General features: G+C 44.7%; 1 protein-coding gene and 1 pseudogene across 1 annotated transcript; both read right to left on the bottom strand.

Moving 5' to 3' along the window:
• Positions 1 to 5,520: 5,520 nt before the first annotated feature.
• On the bottom strand, positions 5,521 to 6,345 carry LOC147993094 (uncharacterized). The gene is made up of 3 exons (XM_087539219.1): positions 6,115 to 6,345; positions 5,850 to 5,898; positions 5,521 to 5,768 (listed from the first exon to the last, which is right to left on the bottom strand). Exons 1-3 carry the CDS (start codon positions 6,343 to 6,345, stop codon positions 5,521 to 5,523), a joined length of 528 nt encoding a protein of 175 aa, XP_087395345.1.
• Positions 6,346 to 9,044: 2,699 nt separating this feature from the next.
• LOC147993093 (uncharacterized) lies at positions 9,045 to 24,382 on the bottom strand (annotated as a pseudogene).
• Between the last annotated feature and the right edge of the window lie 1,468 nt (positions 24,383 to 25,850).

Below are 25,850 nucleotides of genomic sequence, written 5' to 3'. Positions count from 1 at the left end.
GAGGTTGAACACAATGATTATACGCTTCGGCTTGCAAGAGATCCAGAAGCATCTACTGGCGATGCCGCTTGCCAAAGATCACGTGCTACAGGCGATCTGCGCGACTACATCTTCCTGGGCTGCTCAGTACAAAGGGATCAGCTCCGGCCAAAGTACAGAGGTTGATGTCCCTTCTTGAGGGACTGTCAAAGAGCCTAGAAGGCAAGGCGGCCACAACAAATGAACTGGGTGAGGATACTATGAAACTTGTCAATGAAGGAACTCACCCTTTGGTGCAGCAGGTTAAGGATGTATGCTCGAAGGCGGCAGAAAGCATGGATGTTTCTAAGCCAGGAGGGTCCCACCTTGGAGAAGCAGCTCTCACGGATGGCCAGCCTTCAAAAGGACCAAGAGCAAGAGGTTGAGAAGCTCAAAGCGCTGGCGGTAGAGGCGCGGAAGAAGGCGGGAGAGACTTGTGGCGCAGCGGCAGAGCCGGCGCTGACTGCGTCCGATTCCGATCTTGATGACGCGGCGACGTGCATGATGCATATGGCCGTTCCATGGCTTGGACAACGTTAGCTTGGACGTGGCATGGAATGACCACGTGCACGGTGCACATCGCCGCGTCTTCAAGATCAGACACGGTCGGCGCCGGCTCCAGGTTGCGCCACGAGTCTCTTCCACCTTCTTCCGCGCCTCTACCACTAGCGCTTTAAGCTTCTTGACGTCTTGCTCTTCATCCTTTTGAAGGCCGTCCATCTGTGAGAGTTGCTTCTCCAAGGCGGGGCCCTGCTGACTAAAAAGATCTGTGCTTTCTATCGCCTTCGAGCATGCGTCCTTAAGCTGCCGCGCCAAAAGGGAGAATTTTGTTGTCGACAAGTTTCAGAGTATCCTTGCTCAGGTGGCCGCCTTGCATTCTAGGCTCTTCCATGGTCCCTCGAGAACAGACATCAACCTTTGTGGTTCGGCCGGAGCAGATCCCTTGTACTGTGCAGCCCAGGAAGATGTGGTCGTGTTGATCGCCTCCAGCATGCGATCTTTGGCAAGCGGCTTCGCCAGTAGATGCTTCTGGATCTCTTGCAAGCAGAATTGTATAATCGTTGCATTTAGCCTTACGTCGAAACCATCCACCGGGAGGTCCAGGATTCGCCTCTCCGATTCTTTGATGATCTGCCGAGGCATCATAGGCAGAAGCTTTGGACTATCCCCTGTTAGTGTCTGAACGTAACCTTCCTACATGATCCTAAGCCTTTTACCACCAGGGAAAAGGAAGCCCTAACCATCACTAAAAAAAGAAAGCGAGAACACAATTAGAATTGTGGTTTTGGCAATGTACTCTATACAAAAACGGGTGGGACGGTGTGTGCGTCTGGCCTGAAGATGGAGATACCTGACGCACATCATTGGGTGACACAGGCCGTGTTTTCTCCCGTGCACGCGAGGGTAAGAGCGTGGTGTCAGTGTTGGCCTTCGGCTGGGGCTCGACGAACCGCGCTCGGTTGCCAGCAGCGCTGACTCTTCTGTGTCAGGGGCTTCGTCAGCTCCTCCACCAACTCATCTTCTGTGATGCCGAGTTTCACAACGTACTCCAATTTGTGAGTCTGAATAATCATAATAATACTAGAATAAAAAGTTATGTGCATGCCTACACACGGGATAGGAAGCTCCCCAGGATCCTTCGAGGCAAGGTCTTGTATCAGCAGAAGGGTTCCACGGCTCACAAAACTGCCGCCGATCGATGTCGACAGACGCCTTCCCAGCACGACCGGTGCCGGCGGATGCGAGAGGTCGTCCCCGCCTGTGCGAGGTGGCGAAGGCGCAGCCGAGGTGAGCGTATATTGGACGGGTTTCACGCTCAAGGGCGGCGGAGGCGGCAGGGAACCGTCAACGACGGGGCTCCCCCAGCTGTTGCGCGGAGTTCGCGCCCGCCGCGTCGTGCTTCTGAAGTGTTCTCTCGAGGAAAAGCAGGATCACTCTTGCGCGTTCTGGACCTGCTCCCGTCCCTCAACTGCTTCTTGCGGCCTATGTTTCCCTGATGTAAAAACATGCAACTACGTGAGCAAACAACGTGGTAAAGAATAAAGAAGGGGTGACGGCTATTCATGCATGCGTGCAGCTGCCCCATCCCGAATCGCATGCACATGGATACGCCACATGGACGGGCAGTATCAAGATGCCATGTCATTATGTCAAGGATGAGGAAAGGAGATTTTACCGCTTCCCTGACGCGTTGCTCGAGCGACGACGACGAAAGCCCTGCCGGGCTGCTCAAGCGACGACGACAGAACCTGTCGTAGAAGAGGACGGCGACGCAGGGTGATTGGCATATAGGAGAATCTGCCCGGGTGACCCGTATATATGGAAGTATGTTGCGGAGTCCAAGGAACCCGTGACAAGGCTGCCCGTGCATTAGGTGGAGGAGTCTAGGGTAAGGAACGACAAGAATTCCTGATCCAGTACAACTCGTTTAGCTTTCATATACGCACACGTACGTACGCTGGCGTAAAAATAAAATCAAAGGGTGTCAGCTACATGAGTTGCGTCCGGTCTCCTGTCGAAGAAGATTTATGCATCGAGTCAAGCTCGACTTCACCCTCAAAAAAAGAAGCTCGACTTGCTTCGCACTCAAGCTCGACTTGACGGGGGCATTTGTTTGACGGTAAAATGTTAATAGTATGCCTACGGACATATGCAGCAGGTATGTATGAAGCGTCTCAAGAAAAATGTACTACCTCTGTCCGGAAATACTTATTCTAAAAATGGATGTATCTAAATTTATTTTAATTATAGATATATCTATTTTATTCATTTTTAAGACAAATATTTTTGGACGGGAGGAGTATGAAGCAAGCTAGCTAGTGCCAATACACGCACACAGGTGCATCATGCAGATGCGTGTGCATGGTACGGTGTGTCCTCCGGATTATTAAGCGAATGCGTTAGCAATAATGGCCAGATATCTTTATTAGTTTGACGAGCATGGCCCATGCATTGGCCGGGCACGCACGGATGCATTGGCCTGATGCTAAAAAAATGATGCATTGGCCTGTGCATGTATGAAGGAAAGACACCGGCGTGCTAGCACACGAGAACTGCATGCAGCTACGTTGCAGCGCGTGCGTGCATTCGGTCTGTGTACGACCAACGAGCGTACTGACCGGGTCATACAGAGCTGAATACATGTATTCACTCGATCGTCAGTGTACATGTATGTATCCAAATACCTACGCTCCGGCAGGCACACGTGCCGGTGTGTACGTATACAAATACGTATACATAACTGGTCAGCCAGCGAGCTCAATCAACATGTAAACTAGAAATACAACACTAACATGCATGAAATCTTCTATCGCACAAAGCATGTTTGAGAAAATTTTGTTTTGCTTTGTGTAGACACATATGAAAACAAAAAAGAATAAAATCTGCAGTATGGACACATGCTTGAACAAAAATTCCCAATCGCACTAGGCTTATCTGCACATAGGGACATAGAAAAAAAAAAAGCAAACAAGACGATGAAAAACACACAAGCTACCCGGTCCACAAAAATGCATAGGCAAAAAAGAAATTATTTTAGCTATTGGGCCTGGGCAAAGAAAGACAACTCAACACACACGATTGAGAAACCAAAAGCAGTGGACAACAGTGAGTGATAACTCATCAGAAAATAAATGAGCGTTGTTGCACCAATCTCATAGTAACTTTGATCATATGGTTCTGGACTTAGATGTGAGGCAACGATTTTCACATCTAGATGTGAAATAGCAATTCTTTTAATATAATCTTTGTGTTTTGATGATCAGCGCGGTTACATGTGTGCAGACTTCTAGTCCAAGGCAACCCTTATAAGTCATTATTTAAATATGTAAAGTCCCTACTAATATGCAAAGTGAATGGAATTCTTAGACTCCCTAGGGTCGGCAATATCAAGAATGCCTTTTTTGCAAAAAAAAAATAGTTAGTAATAAATCTTCTTTCACCCAATCATGCACATATTGTATTTACTCATACATTATACCATGCAAATATATACATACTACTAATAAAAACAGAAATGTTTCTTACCACAGAATTTTCGTATGTTTGTTCATACGTCAAAAGAAAAGTACATCATCCGCACGCAGATGCCTCGCTTGAACATGTGTGGCACAAATACATGGCAACTCCAAACTTTTAGATGGCAGATTTAGTGACGCGAGGATGGCAATTTAGTTTTCAAGCATGGCAACTTTCTTTTCGGATGGCAAGTTTCTTGAGTTTGTTTTTTTCTTTTCAGGTGGCAACTTTAGTTTTAAAAAGTGTCACACATGTGACACTTATCATTTCGGTAAAATAATTGTTGAATATCAGTTTTATGCAAAATTTGGTTGGCAGTACTGGTTGAAACATGATTGTACCATTTGAATTATGTGCAAATACATATCTAATCGACCATTCTTGTAGATAGAATATCTGATCGACAATAATAACTACTCATGTGTAAAATTAAGTGCATGGAATAATACATCATACTATATTGTTTTTGCAAATATGTTGTTATATATATACACACAACATATGCAATAAAACTATATATTCGGCGCTCATGCGTTGTGCAACGGAACATATGATGCCAATTATTACCCCTCTATTCCAAAAAAAATTAGACCATGCAAGCTTGACCAATTACCTGCTTAAATTAATATAAGTGGATTAGTGCAAGTTCTTGTGTGTAAGAATCCAACGACTAAGTTGGATGGAAAGGGATTGGAACATGGAGCATATAGAAATAAGTTTATGGCATACACTGCGATCCGAGTTCATGTCCTGAATTAGGATTCCAATTTGTACTGCCAAGGGAAATGCTAATTATGTGCTCCAGGTGAGCATATATGTTCCCTTTGTTTCATAGAATTCTAAAACTGATCTGAAAAGTTTCAAAGACAAAAAATAATCAAATGTGTATATATTGGAGTGAGTCATGCACGTGTAAGTTGTTTTTTGAAAGATTAATCGATTTTTCTGTCTGGGTGAAAAAAAGTGGGGAGCTACGGTAGCATTTTCAGATTTTGAACGAAAAAAGTTTGGGTTTGTTATTTTTTCTGGCTCACAAATTAGTTGCATCTTTCATGAAACTTTGATACTATAAACTGTTAGAAGTATAAATGTATTATAGTTAGGGATTAGGAGATGGAGATAGATTTGGTTTAAACCAATAATTGCTTGCCTTGGTACTCCAATCCTTTTTCATGTTGTACTCTTATTTATGCCCCATATGAGGGTCAGATCAATACAACATACAACAACACAATATTCTAGCCATCCAACAATTTCTACGTAAACAACCTTGATTCATTCGAATGTGAGCTATTTTCTTTATTTTAGGAAAAGTGAAAGCTACTTTTTGAAAAGGAGGCAAATGCACTTGAGCACATACAGAGTTTTCTGATCTAAGGGCCTTTACATTTTTGTGTAAAAGTCTGTGGACATAACAATCTGAAGTTCTCAGCATGCAAAGCATGTACAAAAAACTACTAGTATGACAAGTGTTAAAGTCTTTCCTCAGGTTGAACTTGGGGTTTCTCTTTCCAGCATCAAGTCACGGGTCTTGTCCAGTACCGACCAAGCAGCTGTTGGGAATTGGGAAATCTGCTCCTGCCAAAACTCGCAGTTCGAAAATTCGCCGAAACGCGATTCAAAGTCATCGTAAGATTCCCATCCTTCATACAGCATTGCTAGCGTGAGCGGTAGCACACAGAGCCTGAATCCGCCCCCTTCGGTCTCACGAGGCCGCCACATCCGTTTATACCTGCATTGCACATACAAGTAATGAGCACCCGTGCATGTTGCTAGCTGCTTAGGGTTGGTAATAGTTGTCCTTGTACTTTATTATGCAACCTTGGCGCTAGGCTCCTTCGTTGCCGCACCGTGTCCCTTCTGCTAAAACATGGATGATCAAAACAATGAGATTACAGTTTGAGTAGCTTGTTCTTTCAACTTTACAATGATTAATAGCTAGTGTATAACATTACAAGATGTAAAAAAAGAGAAGACTATATATATCGACTACGTAATATTTTGCTCTGCAGAGGCATACACATATGTACTTTGGGTATAGGTTGATGAGAGATACGTGGATACTAGGAAATTAATCACCTGGAGGTGGCTGGTGCTCATGTATCTGTTGGGCGGGACGACGCGGCGAGCTGGTCCCATGGACGACGTCGGCGAGGGCAGGGCGCCGGCGCCGAGGGGGCGGTCGAGGAGGCTGTGAATCCCCCGAGGCCGCAGCGAGGAGAAGATCTGCTGGAGCGTTCCCAGCTGGCCGCCGGCTGCTGCTCGCCGGACGAGCGCGATGCCAGCAGCAGCACATCGGATCGCCGCCATTGCTGAATTTAGTCGGAGATGAATCGATAGATCGATCTGTTCGGGCTTTTCCTTTTCTTGCTCCCGTAATCACGTAGCATCATCGCGCAGACGTGTCGTAGGTATCTATATCAGCACGAACGCGTTGGTAACTCGTACCGATATGGACACGTGCCGAACAGGAAGTTAAAGCCTGTACGAAAGAGATTCCCAAAGCTGAACTGGTAAAGAAAAATCCGGCCCGAAATTTTCCAAAACTTACGAAAAACTGAGATGGGAGGAGCATATATGGGCCGGCCCATACGAACGTGGCGTAGGTGTTGCATACCGCTAACACACACACTACTTGGTGCATAAGTTTCTCAAAAAAGAAAAAACTACTTGGTGCATAAGCGCCGAACAGGAAACACCACGTGTGCACAGACATGGGACTTCCACATACAGGCCAATGGGATCAGGTGCTAATTAGAGACATCTTTTCCACTGTTGATGTTAATCGAATTATGCGAATACCCCTACACGCGCAAGGAGTGAATGACTTTGTGGCATGGAGTTATACAAGGTCAGAAACATTCTCAGTTAAATCAGCATATCACAGAGAGCATGAACATCAATTCGGTGGCAGATTGGTGAGGCCAGATGGTTAAGGCAATGTCGATCATGTATGAAAAAATAATTGAAACTTGTGCATTCCTGGAAAGATAGAGCACTTTGCTTGGAAAGTGTTTCGAATTGGTGCCACACCAACTTCCTCGATTTATTCGCCAAACTCCAGAACTCCCACCCCCCCCCCCCCCCCCTGCCCTGTCGCCATATTAGGTGGCTTAAGATTGGGGCACTTGCTTGGACCCTCTGGACGATCCGCAATAAACTTGTGATTCAGCGCATCCCTCTTCGACGGGCTACTGGTGCTCTCTTCAAACTGTCTGATTACTTGCAGCTTTGGCGGCCGCTTAGCCGCCCACAGGACCGGGACGCCATCTCCGCCTTTATCGCCGACCTTTGCTCGATGGCCGCCCGACTGTCGCCGCCGCTCCCTCCGCCACCTCCGAAGTCAGATTAGACACCGGACATGTTCTTCGGCTTCCTCTTTTATGTTTTGGAGCTTGTTGAGATGTGCACTCAACAGAACCTTTGTACTTCTTGTTGTATGACTTGGGTGTGTGTTCTGAACTAGTCCGTGTATCTGTGCTCTTGACAGTTTGCTTTATTTATAAAGCAGAGCGAAAGCCTTTTTTGGTAAATGTTTCGAGGCCCACTTGCATGTTACGACATTTTGGCTGGGCGTCATGTTTCCTGCTTGCCTCAGTGCCCTATCTGTACGGTGGGCTATGAGGATATTCAGCATTGTCTATTCACCTGCCGACGCGCAAGAAAAGTATGGAGAGCACTTGGACTACTAGAGACTGCGCAACAGGCGGTGGCGCAAGATAACTCTGGATCATTCACTCTGAAGCTTTTTATCATAGGTTGAAGGAGGTTTAGGTGAAGTCCCGATCCCTGAGCTCATGTTGGAGGCAGCCTGGTATATATGGTGGCAAAGATGCGAATTCATCAAAGGTGAAACTATCCATACACCAGAACGAACAACGATCTCCTTAAGAGTCCTCGCGACCAACTATGTGAGAGCGCACATGACAAGAAACAAGAACCGGAGCGGTCATTTTATATGGAAAAATACCTAGCAAAGGGATGATCAAGATTAATGTGGATGCATCAGTAAACTTGGAAAATGCAGATGGAGCCACTGGAGCAATTTCTCGAGATGACCGTGGGGCTTTCATTGTTGTCGCGACTTGTGTGCTACCAGCAGTAGTAAGCATGGACTCGGCGGAAATTACCGCCATTAAAAATAGACTATGTCTTGCCGACCAAATTGGTTGCAATAGTCTGCAGATTGAATCCGATTGCAGTTACGCGGTGGATGCGATCAATCCTGATGATGGTTACCAAGGGCCTGATGTTGCCACAATAGCAGAGTGCAAGGACTTGATATGGGAGTTTGCAAAAGTTCAGTTCACACACTGGTTCAGATAAGCAAACGCTGCAGATGGCTTAGCTAAATATTGCTATAATTCTAGATCCCCTAGCTTTTGGGACGTTTCTATCCCTGATTTTATCTCTCACCTTCATGTAAAATGACCTATCTATTATATGAGAAATAAAGTCGTTTTTCTATAAAAAAAAGGAAGACATGGGACTTCCTATACAGCGTTTTTCTAGAACACAGTACAGACGCAAGCGCTCATACATACACGCATACACATATCCCTATGAACACATATATGTAGACCCTGTCCCTATGAGCACCTTTGAGAGACCGGGTCGGCATATCATATTTTTTTTCGATGAGAGGGGCCACATGGCCCCCATTTTCATTAAGAAAATGGAGTCTTTTACAAGCAAGGTGCAGTACACTTTTTACATCCCTGGCACTAAACCACATCAGGATGCTACGACACACAAGTAACCCAACCAGCACTAGCATACTTGTCTAGATAACATCGAGCCAGATCAGCGGAACAAAAGCTACAGCAAAAATAAAGGTAGGTGACGAGAGAACAAAACCTAGCTATAACCAGCATCAGGAATATCCACTCTTTTTGGGTGATAGCCAGAAGCGATCCAAGCCTTTGAAATCAGCACCTCCAGCAACTGATTTCATCAGATTCTCCTCACATACGGTGCCCGCCCATATCCTCTCCTGAGGACATCCCGAGTCACTTGGGCAATCCTTCTAGCGACCAGCTGTAGCGTGTTTTGTAGTCCTTTTTCTGCAAAAAATTTCACGAATAGAGAAGGGAGCAAACAGACATAATAATATCAGTAGGATCATTGGGCTTTACACCTTGAAAGCATGATTTATTTCTTGTTTTCCAAATAGACCATATCAAAGCAGCAACACCAAGCATAACAACTACTCTATCTTTGCCAGTGTAGTTAGGCAACCAATTTTGGCATAAATCAAGGAAAGACACGGGGGATCTTTGGTTACCCAAGGAGCACCCCACAATACTCCATAAGAACCTAGACAGGGAACAGGAAAAGAAAAGGTGATCCACATTCTCTATACTGTCACAAAACTCACAATGCTTAGCACCTTTCCACCCTTTTTTACTTAAGTTATCTTTGGTTAGGATCCTATTCTTGATCACTAACCAGGAGAAGGCTTTAATTTTCAACGGCATCTTCATTCTCCATAGCAACTTATAAGAGAAAACAACCTGTCGAGCAACAAGATAATGGTACAGAGATGTAACCGAAAAGTTCCCAGAAGAGGTAAGAAGCCATTTAACTCTGTCAGGTTCCTCCGACAAGGTCACCTGACTACACATATCAAGTAATTTGTTCCACATCTCAAGGGTCTCCCCATACAAACATATCCTAAATCTGATGCAATCAAAATCCTGGCTAAACACCTTCGCGACCGTGACGTGCCTACAAAAGGTCAGGTTGTAAAGACGTGGGAAAACCAAACATAGAGGTTTGTCTCTTAACCAAACATCCTCCCAAAATCTAGTTTTGCGACCATCACCCACAACTCTCTGGCAGCATCTATAAGAAGTATCTTTAACCTCCATCAAACCATTCCAGAAATGGGAGTTGCCAGGAGATGATTCACATTGAGTCAAAGTTTTCTTTTTCAAATACTTTGCTCTAATCATCTCCTGCCCATCTCCATCCTCGTTCTCTAGCCGCCAAAGCCACTTGCACAAAAGACTTATATTCTTTATATCTAAATTAGTAACTCCCAGGCCACCCTGATCTCTAGTTTGGCACACATCAATCCAGTTTACCAGATGATATTTACGCACACCCTCCTTTTCTTGCCAGACCAACCGAGCTCGGAAAAAGTCAAATCTTTTACCCACGCCTTTTGGTAGTCTAAAAAAGAGAGCATGTGACTGGGAATGTTACTCATGCAGGTTTCTGCAAGGATTAGCCTCCTCCCCATAGGAAGCAAGCTCCCCTGCCAAGTACCTGCTTTCCTTTCACACTTCTTCTCTGCAGATTTCCAATCCCTATTACCAAGCCTCTTATAATGTAAAGGAAGACCCAAATACCCAAAAGGAAACTCACCAATAGCACACGTAAAAATCTGAGCATAATCATTCCGTTTTGGTTCAGCACCACCAAAACAATAAACCTCGCTCTTCAGAAAATTAATTTTTAGACCAGTCAGATGCTCGAACACACACAAGATAATTTTTAAGTTTCTAGCACCCTCTAAATCATCCTCAGTCATAAAAATAGTATCATCCGCATATTGTAATATAGAAAGGTCGCCGTCATACAGCTGGGGAACTAAACCTTTAATAAAACCTTGCTCCTGCGCCCTTTTCACCAAGGTCACCAGGACATCAGCCGCTATATTGAACAACAGGGGGGAAAAGGGATCTCCCTGTCTAAGTCCTTTCCTAATAGTAAAGTATTTTCCTATCATATCATTCAAAGTAATAGCAACTTTCCCATTGTAAGTAACTGCCTTAGTCCACTGAATAAACTTTTCAGGGAACCCCTTCATCTCCAACACAGAAAGCATAAAGGGCCAATTAATTTTATCATACGCTTTTTCGAAATCCACTTTAAACAACACACCAGAAACTTTATTCTTATGTAAGAAGTGCATGGTTTCATGTAACATAACTACGTTATCCAGAATGTAGCGACCTTTTATAAAAGCTGTTTGAATACGAGAAACTACCTTATCCGCAACAAGCATAGCCCTAGTGTTTAGAACTTTAGTAAAGAGCTTGAAGGGAACATTAAGCATGCATATAGGCCTGTACATCTGGATCTTATCAGCTCCCTGTCCTTTGGCAATCAGAGTCACTATACCATAGTTTAGTCTAGGAATATCGAGCTTGCCCTCGAAAAAATCACAGAACAATTGGAATAAGTCTTGACAAATCAGATTCCAAATTTTTTGAAAGAACTCTATGGGCATGCCATCAGGACCTGCAGCCCTATTATGTTTCATAGGAAAAACAGCAAGCTTAATCTCATCCATGGAGAACCTAGATATCAACTTGCTCTTGTCATCACTATCCAAGACAACAGGAACAGGAATGCTCAAAGACACAGGTAAAAGGTCTACAGGACCAAACAATTTTTTGTAAAACATAGTGGCATAATCAAGCAGCTTATCATCTCCTTGAATAATCCCTTCCTCCTGAACAAATCTGAAATTTTTTCTCTTACGCTTCCTACCGCTAGCTTTGATCATAAGATACCTAGTTATATTATCGCCTTCTCTAATATCCCTCTCTTTCGAGTGTTGGTACCACTTAATCTCTTCCTCTCGAAGCAATTTATTCAAGTTATACTGTAAAACATTTCTTAACTCATAGTCAGCAACCGAGAACCCAGTTTGCTCACATCTTTTATCAATATCATCTAGCTGAGTAATTAAGCTATTTCTGTTGGGGAACGTAGCATAAATTCAAAATTTTCCTACGTGTCACCAAGATCTATCTATGGAGAGACCAGCAACGAGGGGAAGGAGAGTGCATCTACATACCCTTGTAGATCGCTAAGCGGAAGCGTTCAAGTGAACGGGGTCGATGGAGTCATACTCGTCGTGATCCAAATCACCGATGATCAAGTGCCGAACGCACGGCACCTCCGCGTTCAACACACGTACAGCCCGGTGACGTCTCCCACGCCTTGATCCAGCAAGGAGAGAGGGAGAGGTTGAGGAACACTCCATCCAGCGGCAGCAGAACGGCGTGGTGGTGGTGGAGGAGCGTGGCAATCCTGCAGGGCTTCGCCAAGCACCACGGGAGAGGAGAAGGACTTAGGAGAGAGGGAGGGGCTGCACCAAAGGCATAAGGGGTGTCTCAAGAGGCCCTCCTACCCTCACTATATATAGGGAGCCCAAGGGGGGGTGCGCCAGCCCTAGGAGATCCAATCTCCTAGGGGGCGGCGGCCAGGGGAGGTTTCCCTCCCCCCCAAGGCACCTAGGAGGTGCCTTCCCTCCTTGGGACTCTTCCTTAGGGTTCCCCCTTCACCCTAGGCGAATGGGCCATAAGGGAAGTGGCGCCCCAGCCCACTTTGGGCTGGATTCCTTCCCACTTCAGCCCATGGGACCCTCCGGGATAGGTGGCCCCACCCGGTGGGCCCTCGGGACCCTTCCGGTGGTCCCGGTACAATACCGATGACCCCGAAACTTGTCCCGATGGCCGAAATAGGACTTCCTATATATAAATCTTTACCTCCGGACCATTCTGGAACTCCTTGTGACGTCCGGGATCTCATCCGGGACTCCGAACAACATTCGGTAACCACATACAAGCTTCCTTTATAACCCTAGCGTCATCGAACCTTAAGTGTGTAGACCCTACGGGTTCGGGAGACATGCAGACATGACCGAGACGTTCTCCGGTCAATAACCAACAGCGGGATCTGGATACCCATGTTGGCTCCCAGATGTTCCACGATGATCTCATCGGATGAACCACGATGTCAAGGACTTAATCAATCCCGTATACAATTCCCTTTGTCTAGCGGTACGATACTTGCCCGAGATTCGATCGTCGGTATCCCGATACCTTGTTCAATCTTGTTACCGGCAAGTCTCTTTTACTCGTTCCGTAACACATCATCCCGTGATCAACTCCTTGATCACATTGTGCACATTATGATGATGTCCTACCGAGTGGGCCCAGAGATACCTCTCCGTTTACACGGAGTGACAAATCCCAGTCTCGATTCGTGCCAACCCAACAGACACTTTCGGAGATACCTGTAATGTACCTTTATAGCCACCCAGTTACTTTGTGACGTTTGGCACACCCAAAGCATTCCTACGGTATCCGGGAGTTGCACAATCTCATGGTCTAAGGAAATGATACTTGACATTAGAAAAGCTTTAGCATACGAACTACACGATCTTTGTGCTAGGCTTAGGATTGGGTCTTGTCCATCACATCATTCTCCTAATGATGTGATCCCGTTATCAATGACATCCAATGTCCATGGTCAGGAAACCGTAACCATCTATTGATCAACGAGCTAGTCAACTAGAGGCTTACTAGGGACATGGTGTTGTCTATGTATCCACACATGTATCTGAGTTTCCTATCAATACAATTATAGCATGGATAATAAACGATTATCATGAACAAGGAAATATAATAATAACTAATTTATTATTGCCTCTAGGGCATATTTCCAACAGTCTCCCACTTGCACTAGAGTCAATAATCTAGTTCACATCGCCATGTGATTAACACTCACAGGTCACATCGCCATGTGACCAACATCCAAAGAGTTTACTAGAGTCAATAATCTAGTTCACATCACTATGTGATTAACACTCAATGAGTTCTGGGTTTGATCATGTTGCTTGTGAGAGAGGTTTTAGTCAACGGGTCTGAACCTTTCAGATCCGTGTGTGCTTTACAAATCTCTATGTCATCTCCTAGATGTAGCTACCACGTTCTATTTGGAGCTATTCCAAATAACTGTTCTACTTGGAGCTATTCTAAATTGTTGCTCCATTATACGTATCCGGTATCTCTACTCAGAGCTATCCGGATAGGTGTTAAGCTTGCATCGACATAACCCTTTACGACGAACTCTTTTACCACCTCCATAATCGAGAAAATTCCTTAGTCCACTAATTACTAAGGATAACTTTGACCGCTGTCCTGTGATCCATTCTTGGATCACTCTTGTACCCCTTGATGACTCATGGCAAGGCACACTTCAGGTGCGGTACACAGCATAGCATACTGTAGAGCCTATGTCTTAAGCATAGGGGACGACCTTCGTCCTTTCTCTCTATTCTGCCGTGGTCGAGCTTTAAGTCTCAACTTCATACCTTACAACTCAGGCAAGAACTCCTTCTTTGACTGATCCATCTTGAACACCTTCAAGATCATGTCAAGGTATGTGCTCATTTGAAAGTATCATTAAGCGTTTTGATCTATCCTTATAGATTTTGATGCTCAATGTTCAAGTAGCTTAATCCAGGTTTTCATTGAAAAACACTTTTCAAATAACCCTATATGCTTTCCAGAAATTCTACATCATTTCCGATCAACAATATGTCAACAACATATACTTATCAGAAATTCTATAGTGCTCCCACTCACTTTTTGGAAATACAAGTTTCTCATAAACTTTGTATAAACCCAAAATCTTTGATCATCTCATCAAAGCATACATTCCAACTCCGAGATGCTTACTCCAGTCCTTATTAGCATCTTTCAGGATTGACAAAACCTTCCGGTTTGTATCACATACAACCTTTCCTCAAAAATCATCGAGGAAACAATGTTTTGATATCCTATCTGCAAGATTTCATAAATGATGCAGTAATTGCTAATATAATTCCAACAGACTCTTAGCATCGCTACGAATGAGAAAGTCTCACCGTAGTCAACTCCTTGAACTTGTCGGGAAACATCTTAACGACAAGTCGAGCTTTCTTAATGGTGACATTTACCATCATTGTCCGTCTTCCTTTTAAATCCATCTGTACTCAACAGCCTTACGACCATCGAGTTGTTCTGCCAAAGTCTATACTTTGTTTTCATACATGGATCCTCTCTCGGATTTTATGGCCTCGAGCCATTTATCGGAATCCGGGCCCACCATCGCTTCTCCATAGCTCGTAGGTTCATAGTTGTCTAGCAACATGACTTCCAAGACAGGGTTACGTACCACTTTGAAGTAGTATGCATCCTTGTCCTCCCACGAGGTTTGGTAGTGACTTGATCTGAAGTTTCATGATCACTATCATAAGCTTCCACTTCAATTGGTGTAGGTGCCACAGGAACAACTTCCTGTGCCCTGCCACACACTAGTTGAAGAGATGGTTCAACAACCTCATCAAGTCTCCACCATCCTCCCACTCAATTCTTTCGAGAGAAACTTTTCCTCGAGAAAGGACCCGATTCCTAGAAACAATCCCTTATTGCTTTCGGATCTGAGACAGAAGGTATACCCAACTGTTTTGGGTGTCCTATGAAGATGCATTTATCCGCTTTGGGTTCGAGCTTATCAGCCTGAAACTTTTTCACATAAGCATCGCAGCCCCAAACTTTTAAGAAATGACAGCTTAGGTTTCTCTAAACCATAGTTCATACGGTGTCATCTCGTCGGAATTACGTGGTGCCCTATTTAAAGTGAATGTGGTTGTCTCTAATGCCTAACCCATAAACTATCATGGTAATTCGATAAGAGACATCATGGTATGCATCATATCCAATAGGGTGCAGTTATGATGTTCGGACACACCATCACACTATGGTGTTCCAGGCTATATTAGTTGTGAAACAATTTCCACAATGTCTTAATTCTGTGCCAAACTCGTAATTCAGATATTCATCTCTATGATCATATCATAGATATTTTATCCTATTGTCACGACGATCTTTCAACTTCACCCTGAAATTACTTGAACCTTTCAATAATTCAGACTCGTGATTCATCAAGCAAATATACTCAACATCTACTCAAAACATCTGTGAAGTAAGAACATAACGATATCCACTACATGCCTCAGCACTCATTGGACTGCACACATCAAACTGTATTACTTCCAACAAGTTGCTTTCTAGTTCCATTTTACTGAAACCGAGGCTTTCAGTCATCTTGCCCATGTGGTATGTTTTGCATGTCTCAAGTGATTCAAGATCAAGTGAGTTCAAACGGTCCATTTGCATGGAGTTTCTTCATGCATATACACCAATAGACATGGTTCGCATGTCTCAAACTTTTCAAAAATGAGTGAGCCCAAAGATCCATCAACATGGAGCTTCTTCATGCGTTTTATACCGATATGACTTACGTGGCAGTGCCACAAGTAGGTGGTACTATCATTACTATCTTTTGGCATGAACATGTGTATCACTACGATCGAGATTCAATAAACCATTCATTTTAGGTGTAAGACCATTTGAAGGTATTATTCAAATAAACAGAGTAACCATTATTCTCCTTAAATGAATAACCGCATTGCGATAGACATAATCCAATCATATCTATGCTCAACGCAAACACCAATCTTGATGGTAGAGGGAGCGGACGATATTTGATCAACCTTGGAAATACTTCCAACACATATCGTCATCTCACCTTTAGCTAGTCTCCGTTTATTCAGTAGCTTTTATTTCGAGTTACTAACACTTAGCAACCGAACCGGTATCTAATACCCTGGTGCTACTAGGAGTACTAGTAAAGTACACATTAACACAATGTATATCCAATATACTTCTACCGACTTTGCCAGCCTTCTCATCTACCAAGTATCTAGGGTGATTCTGCTCCAGTGGCTGTTCCCCTTATTACAGAAGCACTTAGTCTCGGGTTTGGGTTCAACCTTGGGTTTCTTCACTAGAGCAGCAGCTGAATTGCCATTTCATGAAGTATCCCTTCTTGCCCTTGCCCTTCTTGAAACTAGTGGTTTCACCAACCATCAACAATTGATGCTCCTTCTTGACTTCTACTTTCGCGGTGTCAAACATCGCGAATATCTCAAGGATCATCATATATGTCCCTGATATATTATAGTTCATCACGAAGCTCTAGCAGCTTGGTGGTAATGACTTCGGAGAACCATCACTATTTCATCTGGAAGATCAACTCCCACTCGATTCAAGCGATTGTTGCACTCAGACAATCTGAGCACAAGCACAACAATTGAGCTTTTCTCCTTAGTTCGCAGGCTAAGAAAATCGTCGGAGGTCTTATACCTCTTGACGTGGGCACGAGCCTGAAATCCCAATTTCAGCCCTCAAAACATCTCATATGGTTTTTTGCGACGTTTTAAAAAAAACCGTCTTTGGTGCCTCAATTCTAAACCATTTAGCATTACGCACTGAACTATCATGTAGTTATCAAAACGTGTATGTCAGATGTTCGCAACATCCACAGACGACGTTCGAGGTTCAGCACACTGAGCGGTGCATTAAGGACATAAGCCTTCTAAGAAGCAATGAGGACAATCCTCAGTTTACGGACCTAGTCCACATAATTGCTACTATCAACTTTCAACTAATTTTTCTCTAGGAACATATCTAAACAGTAGAACTGAAGCGTGACCTACGACATAATTTGCAAAGATCTTTTGACTATGTTCAGGATAATTAAGTTCATCTTATGAACTCCCACTCAGATAGACATCCCTCTAGTCATCTAAGTGATTACATGATCCGAGTCAACTAGGCCGTGTCCGATCATCACGTGAGACGGACTAGTCATCATCGGTGAACATCTTCATGTTGATCGTATCTACCATACGACTCATGCTCGACCTTTCGGTCTTCTGTGTTCCGAGGCCATGTCTATGCACATGCTAGGCTCGTCAAGTTAACCCTAAGTGTTTTTGCATGTGTAAAACTGTCTTACACCCGTTGTATGTGAACGTAAGGATCTATCACACCCGATCATCACGTGGTGCTTCGAAACGACGAACTGTAGCAACGGTGCACAGTTAGGGGAGAACACTTCTTGAAATTTCAATGAGGGATCATCTTATTTACTACCGTCGTTCTAAGCAAATAAGATGTATAAACATGATAAACATCATATGCAATCAAATAATAGTGACATGATATGGCCAATATCATATAGCTCCTTTGATCTCCATCTTGGGGCTCCATGCTCATCTTGTCACCGGTATGACACCATGATCTCCATCATCATGATCTCCATCATCGTGTCTTCTTGAAGTTGTCTCGTCATCGACATGCAAGTCGTGATTCCCTTGACAAGAACATGATCAATCTCATACATCACATATATCATTCATCACATCCTTTTGGCCATATCACATCACATAGCATACCCTGCAAAAACAAGTTAGACGTCCTCTAATTGTTGTTTGCATGTTTTACGTGGCTGCTATGGGTTTCTAGCAAGAACGTTTCTTACCTACGCAAAACCACAACGTGATATGCCAATTGCTATTTACCCTTCATAAGGACCCTTTTCATCGAATCCAATCCGACTAAAGTGGGAGAGACAGACACCCGCCAGCCACCTTATGCAACTAGTGCATGTTTGTCGGTGGAACCAGTCTCACGTAAGAGTACGTGTAAGGTCGGTCCGGGCCGCTTCATCCCACGATGCCGCCGAATCAAGATAAGACTAGTAACGGCAAGCATATTGAACAAAATCAACGCCCACAACTACTTTGTGTTCTACTCGTGCATAGAATCTACGCAATAGACCTAGCTCTGATACCACTGTTGGGGAACGTAGCATAAATTCAAAATTTTCCTACGTGTCACCAAGATCTATCTATGGAGAGACCAGCAACGAGGGGAAGGAGAGTGCATCTACATACCCTTGTAGATCGCTAAGCGGAAGCATTCAAGTGAACGGGGTCGATGGAGTCGTACTCGTCGTGATCCAAATCACCGATGATCAAGTGCCGAACGCACGGCACCTCCGCGTTCAACACACGTACAGCCCGGTGATGTCTCCCACGCCTTGATCCAGCAAAGAGAGAGGGAGAGGTTGAGGAAGACTCCATCCAGCGGCAGCACAACGGCGTGGTGGTGGTGGAGGAGCGTGGCAATCCTGCAGGGCTTTGCCAAGCACCACGGGAGAGGAGAAGGACTTAGGAGAGAGGGAGGGGCTGCACCAAAGGCATAAGGGGTGTCTCAAGAGGCCCTCCTACCCTCACTATATATAGGGAGCCCAAGGGGGGGGGTGCGCCAGCCCTAGGAGATCCAATCTCCTAGGGGGCGGCGGCCAGGGGAGGTTTCCCTCCCCCCCAAGGCACCTAGGAGGTGCCTTCCCTCCTTGGGACTCTTCCTTAGGGTTCCCCCTTCACCCTAGGCGCATGGGCCATAAGGGAAGTGGCGCCCCAGCCCACTTTGGGCTGGATCCCTTCCCACTTCAGCCCATGGGACCCTCCGGGATAGGTGGCCCCACCCGGTGGGCCCTCGGGACCCTTCCGGTGGTCCCGGTACAATACCGATGACCCCGAAACTTGTCCCGATGGCCGAAATAGGACTTCCTATATATAAATCTTTACCTCCGGACCATTCCAGAACTCCTTGTGACGTCCAGGATCTCATCTGGGACTCCGAACAACATTCGGTAACCACATACAAGCTTCCTTTATAACCCTAGCGTCATCGAACCTTAAGTGTGTAGACCCTACGGGTTCGGGAGACATGCAGACATGACCGAGACGTTCTCCGGTCAATAACCAACAGCGGGATCTGGATACCCATGTTGGCTCCCAGATGTTCCACGATGATCTCATCGGATGAACCACGATGTCAAGGACTTAATCAATCCCGTATACAATTCCCTTTGTCTAGCGGTACGATACTTGCCCGAGATTCGATCGTCGGTATCCCGATACCTTGTTCAATCTCGTTACCGGCAAGTCTCTTTTACTCGTTCCGTAACACATCATCCCGTGATCAACTCCTTGATCACATTGTGCACATTATGATGATGTCCTACCGAGTGGGCCCAGAGATACCTCTCCGTTTACACGGAGTGACAAATCCCAGTCTCGATTCATGCCAACCCAACAGACACTTTCGGAGATACCTGTAATGTACCTTTATAGCCACCCAGTTACGTTGTGACGTTTGGCACACCCAAAGCATTCCTACGGTATCCGGGAGTTGCACAATCTCATGGTCTAAGGAAATGATACTTGACATTAGAAAAGCTTTAGCATACGAACTACACGATCTTTGTGCTAGGCTTAGGATTGGGTCTTGTCCATCACATCATTCTCCTAATGATGTGATCCCGTTATCAATGACATCCAATGTCCATGGTCAGGAAACCGTAACCATCTATTGATCAACGAGCTAGTCAACTAGAGGCTTACTAGGGACATGGTGTTGTCTATATATCCACACATGTATCTGAGTTTCCTATCAATACAATTATAGCATGGATAATAAACGATTATCATGAACAAGGAAATATAATAATAACTAATTTATTATTGCCTCTAGGGCATATTTCCAACAATTTCTACTTTTCTTATACATCCCTTCAACATTGAGATTACAGCCCTTCAGGCACCTTCTCAAAAGCCTCATCTTCTGCTGCCAGACAGCCAGATTATCCTTACCACACAAATTAGTACTCCAAACCCTATTAACTATGCTTACAATGTCCTCCCTAGCAAACCAACATAATTCAAAGCAAAAAGGTTTATTAAAAACATTTGGTTTAACCCCGGTATGCATAAGTAAAGCTGTATGGTCAGAGACACCTCTAACTAGTGTTCTAACTGTAACTAAGGGAAACTTCAGCTCCCAGCTAGGGCTAACTAAAATCCTATCCATCTTAACAAAGAGAGGATCAATTTGATTATTTGACCAAGTAAAATTTCTGCCAGAGATCTCCAGCTCCTTCAACCCCCAATGCTCAATAATTGAATTAAAGAAGAAAGACCACTTGGGAAGCTTCTTAGTTTTATTCCTATCCTTACTTCTCCTAATGATATTAAAGTCGCCTCCAACGACAAAAGGAAAAACACTACTACCAAGCATTTGCACAAAACTAATTAAGAACTCCTCTTTATCTCTAGAATGAGCAGCCTCGTAAACATTGACCAGATTCCATTTGAAACCGGTCCTCTTATCCATCACGGTCATTCGAGTCATATATTTACTAGCTACACACGTATCCACATCGAATAAATCTTCCCTAACCCCCATAAGCAATCCCCCTGAAGCACCCACAGCTCGTTGCCAGAGCCATATAAAAGTAAAATTACCACTAATTCCCGCCAACCACAGACCAGTGAAGTCCTTTTTCTTAGTCTCTTGAATACAAACGAACTCTACCTTATGCTCACAGATGGTTTGTTTAAGAAACCTTCTTTTTTCAGGTTCTCCTAAACCTCTAGCGTTCCAAGAAATACCATCCATAAAAATAAAATATACTTATTACCTACCATTTTCACTACTAGAACTGCATCTCACCTTTGGCTTAACACTGAAAGCACCAGTGCAAGTCTTTTTCTGCTTAGGTTTAAATAAAGAAGAAAGCAACACTATTTCATCTCTTAGATCCCCATCCTCTTCGGAATCAGAATCAGAATCTGAAATTAAATTTCTAATTGCCTCTAGGTCAAAGCTATCCAGCTTTGACTCAATATCACATTTCTCTCCACTACTTTTTCTCAGTCTAGCAGCATAAAGATCTCTCCTGGACTCTTCAAGCCCTTTAATCATAGAAATAGTTCTCTTTACTTCTTCATCATTTCTACCTAAACTGACACCAATGCAACTAGTAATATGGGCAACAAAACTAGGGACGGTATTTAAAACAGTAGGTATAGACGTTTCACCTGGGGTCTTTTCCAGATTTTTCCTCCTTGCCATCTCCGCAGCCTTGTCCATAGTTTGCCCTTCATCCTTATTCTTGTTCCTGTCGCTCCTTCTTCTTACTACCTCATCCAAAGCAGCCTTGTCCTTGGCTTTTTGAACTCTCGCAGCGGCATCAGATAGTTTCTTTTTGGTAGGGTCATCATCCACTCTAATATCTTGTAGCGGAACTTGCAAAACAGATACTGCACCCCCATCAACAGAAGGATTTTTTTGATACAAAACTCTCTCAGGCGGTATAGCAGCTGTCTTGGAGTTCAGATAAACAGGATCTTCATTCTCTTTATCAGGAGTACTCTGTAGTTCACCAGAATCCGCAGCAAGTAAATCTTTATCAGCAGCATCGTTGATTTCCTTAATCCTCTGTGGACTAATGCCCAACCTCCTAGCAAAGTGATCTGGATCTTGTGTACAATAGAACTCATCCTCCTTCAGACTCTCTTCCTCCTCAGTAAAGTCCTCTAACATAGCAGTGTCTTTGGCAAACTCAGTATTGACCTGTTCCACTCCCGAGAGCGTCTTTTCACTGGTTAATTTTTTCTCAAGAAGTAGCTTCCTAGTTTCTCTCTCAGCAATTAATTTTTTTCCTAACTCATATTGGCTAGGAACGACCTCTTCTACATGTGAGCTACCACCATTTTCAGCATCAGAGGCTGTGGGAGCACCATGTTTGGGAGATTTCCCACTTCCAGCATCAGTCCCGGATGATTTGTCCCGAGGTCACTTCTCATTATTGCTTGATTTTGCTACAGCAGCTCTAGGATGGCTCACTAAGATACCATCCTTCATTGGACCTCCTTCTTCCACAATGTCTTCTAGGTCAAAGAAAATGTTGTATATGTACCCATCCTCATGGAGAGGCGCACTGGGTGGAATTTTCCTCGGGTCCATGACACCCACCTTTGCTCTGAGTATCTCACATTATCTGTACAACTCCATATCCAATTCAAACACATGCCCGATTAGCGACCCAGCTTCACAAAAGCCCTGGTAATGATGCAATGTTTCTGGCACCCCTGATATTGTGACCCAGCATACATACAACTTGTAAGAGGCCATAGAGGAGTTCGTCCATCTGTTCACCTTCACGTCAGCTTTGCTTCCAATCAGACCAAAAAATCTATATGCTTTCATTTCATCAATCTTTTGGACAGAAGGGAACTTCATCAGGAAACTATCTTTGAGGTACGGGTTTGCCTGCCACTACCATCCCCACTGAAACATCATGCTAAATGAGTTCACCAATTGTTGTGCAGTGAGCATGTCATCTTTCACAGTAATAACAGCAATCGCCTGCTTGGCCTTATCTGCCTCCGGCTTCCTCCCAGATCGTGCAGTAAACATCTGAAGTCCATCTGCCCCTATCCCGATCAGACTAGCCACTGCTTTAGGTTGCGTTAGCAGATTGCATTTGCGGGATATATGAGCGTCTCGTTTAGTGCAATTAACACAAAACAGCGAAGTCTTACAGTCCTTAACACCATGTCCTAGATGTTCACATTTATAGCAGATGAAAGAAGGTCTACTAGCATCAGTAGAAGCGTTGCTATTAGCTCCAGCACTAACAAAATCAGACCCAGCAATTTCTTAGCATTGTTACCAAATCCAGCACCCACAAACCCAGCCTCAAATTTTCCATTAGCGTTGCTACTAGTAGCACCTGCATTTATGAAACCAGTGCCAAATTTTCCTTGTTCTGTCCCCTGACCAGTTCTCTGACTATTCATCCCTGCCTGCTGAAAATTACCAAGGCTCCCTCCCCGCATTTGTACATGCTATTCAAACCCATATCCTGACTGGTTAGAGGCTGGGGGCATACCTGAATTACCAAAATGATTGTATCCAGGACCAAAGAACTCCCCTGTTTGCATCATCTGAGGAACTGGCTATCCAGCGAATGGTCCAGATCCCGGCCCAAATCCACCACCGAAATATGGATTGACCAGAGGGGGCTGCTGCTGTGGTGGTCCGCGCCACCCTGGCCAGTCGTCGCCGGCGTGGCCAGCCTGTCGCCCACGCCCACCTCTAGCACCGTCTTGCCTTCCCCCTCTCCAATCTCCCCGTCCAGCCATGACCGCTTGGGCAAAGGTCAGGCCTCCGCTAGCCACAGGAGGGTGGAATCCCGATCCACCGCCAACAACAGGCCACACCGCCGCCTCAACAGCCGCTCGTCGCCTAGGGTTTGCCTCACGGTCAGGAACCTCCAGCCACCCCCCACGAAATTGGGCTTGATTCGGAGCCGCACAGGCCCACAGCGGTTGAAGGAGAGCAGTTAGCGAAGGCGTCTCCCGAAAATCCGCCATCGACGTCGATCCTTCGTGTTTTTGGATGGGTGCCACGTGGGTAGTCCATCCGCCATGGATCGGGTCAGCGCAGTCAACAGCTGGAAGCGCGTTGGGGCTGCCCACGCCTTCGCTCCGGTGCTCTCGTGAGAGCAATTGATCGTCGTCAATTGCCGCAAACCAATCTACCTCCGACGCCGCAACTCGCCGGGAACCCTGTCGAGGACGCACCCACGCATCATCGGAAGGAATTGGTGGGGACTGAAGACAGAGACGATCACATACTCTCACCTGAGACATCACCGGCAAAGCGAGGTCACCCGGATGCGCCGAAGACCATCCATCATCATCCTTGGCATAGGAGCTGAGGTCAGGGCCGCGCAAGCCATCGGCTGCTATCCCGTCCTCCGGCTGCATCCGCCCCCCGCAGCCCTCGCTCGGGAGCGACATCCTCTTCCCCCGATTCCCTCCCTCGGCCGCCGGCCGGGGCGGGCGATTCGCGCCGCGGGGATCGACGCTCCACTCCAGCTTCTCCGCCACCCTCGCCGGCAGCTGCTGCAGCTCGGCCTATCCTCCGCCGGGGCGCCGCGGGGATCCGAGCCTGTGTTACCACATGTGCCTCATAGTCAACGGGAACGTCTCCTCGCAGTAAACACGCATGGCCGAAAATCCTGAAATAAATCCAAAAATAATGTGAGCAATTGGACTTGAACGCTGGTGTGTTGGGGAAACTATCTTCCTAACCTTCGCCTCGTATACAATGCTTAAGGTGCTGACTACCTCACGCTCAGTTATCCGCTCTTGTTCCTCTAATAAACAAGCAACTACTAGTTTAAACAATCGGCTATTGGCTGAAAAAAGTACTCATGAATTTAGAAAATGTTCACAAACTAAAAATTACTCATGATTAAAAAATATTCAATTAAAAATTGTTCATAAATTTGCAAATTTCATAATTCATTTTATGTCGATTTAAAAATATCTGTGAATATAGGAAAATCAAGACATTTTGCGAAGTAGAGGATCTCAAAATAAGTAAACAAATTTTCAAAATTGTCATAATTTTTTATAAAGTAACTGAAAAATATAAAATAAATCAAAAGAGGAAAAGAAAAAACAAAGAACAAAAAAGCTAGAAATATAAGACCAGGGAGGCCGTGAATAAAAATCACCAAAAGAAAATGAATAAGGAAAAACTAGGCAATAGAACATTCTTAAATGGCCAAAAACCAGGATAATTATATGTTATATGGGCCAGTCCGTTTGGTGAAGAAGGAGCGATCCGGGTGTGCAAAAAAAAACTTATTTGGCGCCTTAAGCATCAAATAGGATATTTCCACGGACGCATATGATTCTTCGAGTCCAATCCCCTAGGTGTCCACCCTCGATCAAGATGAATCACAAATTGTTTGATTAGCCATTTCTCACTGATGCCGATAAATTGGGATCATGCTACACCTACGACATCTTCTGTACAAATTTTTGTACCGCTGCCGATTAAACCATCCGACGGTCAGACCGAAGAGTAGCAGAGTGCTGAATTTCTCATCGTACAAGAATCAGATGAGCAAATGTCATAAGTGATGTAGTTTGGAAGCTACCCTTACGACATCTTCTGTACAATTGTGAAAAACCGCAACTATGCTTTCAGCCTCCGGTTTTCTTCTTTCGCGAGAAACACAACCTGTGCTCCTAAAAAGTGAAAAACCGCAACTATGCTTTCAGCCTCCGGTTTTCTTCTTTCTTTTTTTGGCCAACTAATTTTTTTGGTATTCATTTTTTGTTTTCCTTTTTTTTATGATTTCCATTTTTATAAAAAACATTCGTCAAAATCTATTAACATGGGATATAGTTTCAAAGATCTTCATCCAACAAATACCATGGTTCAGGATTTGGACGCACAATTCAAGAAATAATT

The sequence above is a fragment of the Triticum urartu genome, chromosome 1A (genome assembly GCF_056163025.1).
Source record: "Triticum urartu cultivar PI428250 chromosome 1A, HENAU_Tu73, whole genome shotgun sequence".
Classification (NCBI taxonomy): Eukaryota; Viridiplantae; Streptophyta; class Magnoliopsida; order Poales; family Poaceae; genus Triticum; species Triticum urartu.
This window is presented reverse-complemented; position numbering and strand designations above follow the sequence as displayed.

Bases quoted from the DNA above. Each gene is read 5' to 3' on its own strand.
- LOC147993094 (XM_087539219.1), bottom strand. From the start codon at position 6,345: ATGGCGGCGATCCGATGTGCTGCTGCTGGCATCGCGCTCGTCCGGCGA. The intron at 5,899-6,114 runs GTGATTAATTTC...TCCATGTTTTAG, and splicing joins TGAGCACCAGCCACCTCCAG to CAGAAGGGACACGGTGCGGC. The intron at 5,769-5,849 runs AATAAAGTACAA...ATGTGCAATGCA, and splicing joins GCCTAGCGCCAAGGTTGCAT to GGTATAAACGGATGTGGCGG.